Source organism: Papaver somniferum, unplaced genomic scaffold (genome assembly GCF_003573695.1).
Source record: "Papaver somniferum cultivar HN1 unplaced genomic scaffold, ASM357369v1 unplaced-scaffold_18, whole genome shotgun sequence".
NCBI lineage: Eukaryota > Viridiplantae > Streptophyta > Magnoliopsida > Ranunculales > Papaveraceae > Papaver > Papaver somniferum.
Genome location: NW_020627707.1, coordinates 2173083 through 2178054, shown reverse-complemented (window position 1 = coordinate 2178054; position 4972 = coordinate 2173083). Strand labels below are relative to the sequence as shown.

The 4972-nt window shown below is 38.3% G+C and overlaps 1 protein-coding gene across 1 annotated transcript; it reads right to left on the bottom strand.

Moving 5' to 3' along the window:
* Positions 1-810: 810 nt before the first annotated feature.
* Positions 811-2731, bottom strand: LOC113338078. Its single transcript, XM_026583594.1, has 2 exons — positions 2579-2731; positions 811-1357 (listed from the first exon to the last, which is right to left on the bottom strand). Exon 2 carries the CDS (start codon positions 1353-1355, stop codon positions 942-944), a length of 414 nt encoding a protein of 137 aa, XP_026439379.1. The 5' UTR covers positions 1356-1357; positions 2579-2731; the 3' UTR covers positions 811-941.
* Positions 2732-4972: the final 2241 nt, after the last annotated feature.

Here is a 4972-nt window from a genome sequence, read left to right as displayed (position 1 = left end):
AAAAACCATGGTCCCTAAAAAATCATTCCAATTCACATTCCACAGGTGCAAAGGAATTTTGCATAGAAAAACCAAAATCATTGTTCAGCTTAGCAGCATTTTAGCATAAAAGTATAACTAACTTGGGGCTTCAAGTTTAAATTCCCAATTGCCGTTTGCCAATTTTGCATAGTGCATTGTGCCATGAAAACTATGGACCTGGACCTTCTGGCAAGGGGACATTCAGTGACATGGTTTTCGGTCACAAGATAAATCTAGGTAAATGCTGCATTTTTGGCCGACAAAGTGGATTTTGGATTGCTAAGCTAAAATAGGTCGCACAGTAGATTTCAGGTTATAGTGGAGGATTTTGGAGTGGCAGCATATTCTGTGTCACAGTTGCGGTGTCTGGCCATGATCAAGATTATACACAAATTTGGGCCACAAAATGGAATTTTCGGATCAGTGCAGTTTTAGATAATGGGGGGTGGGGGTGGGGAGTTTTGGGTTCAGAGAATACTACTTGTAGGCTGTCTCTTGTCTGTGACGCAACCTTCGACCTTTACACCCAGGTTGCCTAATACTTTTTCACCTTTGACCGCAGCTACATAATCTATGAACAAACTGTTATTCGTTTGTGATTGTGCAAAATCTAAATTACATTCTACTTTCAGATGTTGGGGATTCAACATACAAATCATTACATACTAGCACTGGTAGACTTTTTTTAGACTACAACTGCAGTTTCAATTTTTGTTAAAAATCTAATGACATTCATCAGCCATCATTATCAATACAAGTCGGAGAAATTTGGCAGGGACAACAAAGGCATTCTGATTAAGATGGTGACTGTCCTATATTAAAATTATGGGTAGTCTGCTCATTCAACATACAATGCTCGAATAAAGTTTTTAAATCAAAATGAGAGACCAGAAACATACCCAGAAAACGAAGAAAAAGATTTAGTCATCGCCATAAGCTCTGAAACTGTAAAGCTCTTGGTAAGGGGCATTGAACCATAAGTCAGCTTCAAACCACTTGGGGTAGCGAATAAGATCACCGGCTACAAAGCTCATGTATTCTTCGCTCCCTTCTGGAACAACCCTAACTTCACCTTCTACGACGTACACCAACTGGTCCACCTGCCAGTCCCATGACAACCTACACTTCCCTGTTTTCCACATTGACCAACGTGATACTGCTAGTTTCTCCAGTCTATCCTTTGACACGTTATGTTCCACCTTTATGTTATATAGCTCCTCCAATGACTTCCTCGCCTCACAGCGAATTCCATTTAACTTTCTCTGTCTACCTACGGTTTGTATCTTAGTAGTTTTTGGTACATGGAGTGATGTGCCGAAGCATAAAGCTGCCATATCTGCAAAATCACGATCATCGAGAAGTTAACTGAAATTGTAAAATTTCAGCCACATTACTTCCTATGAACATGAGAACATCCTATGACTTTCAAGCCTCCCAAAAATTGGGGTCAAATTTACTGGTGCGGATACTTAGAATCTCACGCATGTGCTAGTGTCCTAAGTTATAGATCGGGAAGATTTTAAGGACAATGCCATCTTTGTGGAATACATCCTCACAAATTATGTAGTAGCATCTCCATGTGGTCTTATAGGATGGTGCATCCATACTGCTAACTACATCGCTTTTGGACGATTTTTGCCAACTTTCAGAGACTTCCCTATCATTGGTTTGAACATAGACATTAATATCACAGAGAAAATTATATGCACCCGGACAGATGATTCAGTGAACTCCATTCTGTGGATCTAATACCATAAGATAACACCTATGTATGGAGATTAACTTCACAGTCTCTTAAATTTTGTGCGAACCTAAACTTCAGCTAAAGGAAAATTCGCTACAATCCCACCCCTGCATCTTAGGGGCCCACACATAGGACCTCGTACGTAATACCTAATGAAAATCAAAATTCATAGCGGAAGAGGAATAAAATAGGGCAGGGGGAGAAAGCAAACAACTCCAATTGTAGAGAAACACTATTTTAACTGAAAAATATCTCAAAACACTCCGTTCAGCTTCGCTGGAAGCACTTGAACAATTGAAAGACTTCATATATTGCCAAGTCGATGTTACCAACTATGTTTCAGTGACATTTTGAAGTATCTAATATATATAAGTCACCCAATACTGCAAAATATCTTTGGTTTAGGCATTTTATCATACATGTTCATGATTCACATGTTCAAGCTAACAAAATCGATGTTGAAACCCTATGGTTACACACACATTTAGGGAAAAAATTACAAGATGCTCATCACACCAACACACAAAGAAAGGGAGACCCACCTAGTCATAGCTAAGAAATTAGCTCATAGTCAGCCAAAAATGTAATGGGTTCCTCTTATCCTTTCCATTCAACAGAAATCAGAGATATGAACACATAAACCAAACTCAGGATATCACGAAAACCCAATTTTTGTATGAAAAGGATAAAACCCACATATGAATCAGAAATTAAAAGCTCAGACTTAAGAGATTTTGATGTCAAAGAAAAAGTACGTATAAGTTAAGAATGAGAACAGTGCAAATCTGTAAACCTGGAAAGACAAGAACTTACTTGTTATCACCCACTTATCCGAAGGATTCGAGCAACGAAAGATACAGTCTTGAAGTAGAAGAAGAGAAGATTGACAGAGCTTCAAAGCTCACTGTCTCAGTTTGTGTTGTCTGGATAGGATTTTCAGTTTTCACGGGGGAACTCTCAGGGTTCAGCTGTAAAAGGTAATGTTTTGGTCGACTGGAACGTGTCTGTTGCCTGCCCTAACATTTTACTAGAGTGGCCCACTTATTCAATTTTGGGGTCTATTTACCGGTGGTGCAAGACCATGAAAGAGCCCCCACCGCAGCACCTGAATCTGCCAAGGCCGCGTGTATCTTCTTGCACTACATTTACCCCATACGTAGATCCTGCAACAACAGTGGAAAGGAGATTAGGGATCTTTTTCTTGAATGTCCCTTTGTTATAAGTTAGGATTGGCCTTCTTGAAGGAACTCAAATTACGTTCTAGGATCGGTTGAATTTGGGGGTAGGAAAAAATAATCAACAAACTGCTATTTATGCCACTGCCTGTTGGTTCAGTTGATAAGCTAGACGTGTTCGAGCGCTTTACAAGGAGTAGATTGCTCTTTTCCGCTCAACAGGAGGAAATGGGATTTGAACCTTTTACACTTGACTCAGCTATCTTAAATATGACACAAAATGTTAAAAGTATCATTAGCCACCTGAGTTTTCATAACATAGTGCACAATAATCCAAATTACATTTTGAATAATCAACGATAATGGAAATCTGACATAATTCAATCAACTAGGTATGATTCAGGTGTATACTCTCACCAGTTTGGTCACCTCTACAACAAGCATCTGCTAGATGGGCTGCTTTAGATTGCCAAAACAAACTTGTGAAGATCTTAACAAGATTTAGAGAGTTTTTTTTAGGGCAAATACATTGACAACCCTAGAGGCTACTAACCAAAAATATGGACCTGTTGTTCAAAGTCGAAAAAAACCTGGGAGGGCTAGGTTTTATGAATATGGAACACTTAAACAGTGATATGACCACCAAAATTGCATGGCGCTTGGAAAAATTTAAAGACTACGTGTGGTACCAACTCATGAATGCAAAGTACCTATGAGGAAAAAATGTTCTCAACATAGATGTTAAACCCCAAGGTTGGAGACTCTTGAATTTAGAAAGATATTCTTGAGGGTATAAGTAACATTCAAGAGCATAGCAGACAAAGAGTATGAAATAGAAAAAGAATCAGCATATGGGAAGACATTTGGACAATTGCGAACAACAATCTTCTAACCAAGCCTGACAACTGCCCACATAATCTCCTCATGGTGGATGACCTCCTTCTGAAAAATGGGAATGACATATTCCAAAAATCAACATCCGACCAATCTCGTTAGGGCTGAACATGGTGTCGGTTAACCGTTGGAAACCGACCGAACCAGACCAATAAGCAAGAAACCGAACCAAACCATTTAGATTTGGATTGTTTTGGTAAAAAATGTTGAAAAACCGACATTACTGGTTTGGTTTTGGTTTGACCTGAAAACCGAACCAAAAACCATTGGGGAACCGATTAATTTTTAAACTTAATTTTTACCGTCCATTTAAAAGTATTAGATTATACCCATTAATTTAGAGGATAAATAGAAACCCTAAATCTAATATTTCATTATGATACTCTCCCTCTTTCTCTTTCTCCTTTTCTCAGCCGCCTCCCTTCTCCACCCCCAACTACAGCTGCTGCTACTCGACTTTTTTCTTCCCGTCTTCCTTCTTTTTTGTTTGTCAATATCTAAATTAAGATATATTATATATCTTCATTTGATCTCTAGAATTAGAGTAAGCTTTAACTATTCTTGATTTTTTTTTGTCTGTATATTTGTGTAAACCAATACTGTCGGCAACTACGATTTTTTTATCTGTAAATTTGTGTATTTTTTTTTTTTTGGTTTGACATAATTATTGGTTAACCAAAAACCACTGGGACAAACCGAAACCAACTGGAACCATTTGGAAACCGAACCAATGGTTAATGGATTGGTTTGGTTTAGATTTTTAGAAACCAATAATATTGGTTTCGGTTTTGGTTTGGCTAGAAACCGAACCAAAACCGACCATGAACAGCCCTAAATCTCATTGAAGCTGAAGCTATCACTGACACATCCACTCACCCTGGAGAGGAAGATAAGATTCATTGGAAACTCGCAGAATCTAGAAAGTTGTCTATAAAAATCACTATACATAGCAAAAATTGACAAGATATACAGTGTTGGTTCTCTCAACACATGTATTGGGATGGCATATGGAGAATGGATATTTCTCATGTCATCCAAATCTTTCTTTGTAAATATGCTCATGGAATTCTCCCAACAAATGGAAAGACTGCTAGCATCCTGTACTAGATTGATCCCATCTGCAAGTTATGCAATAGTG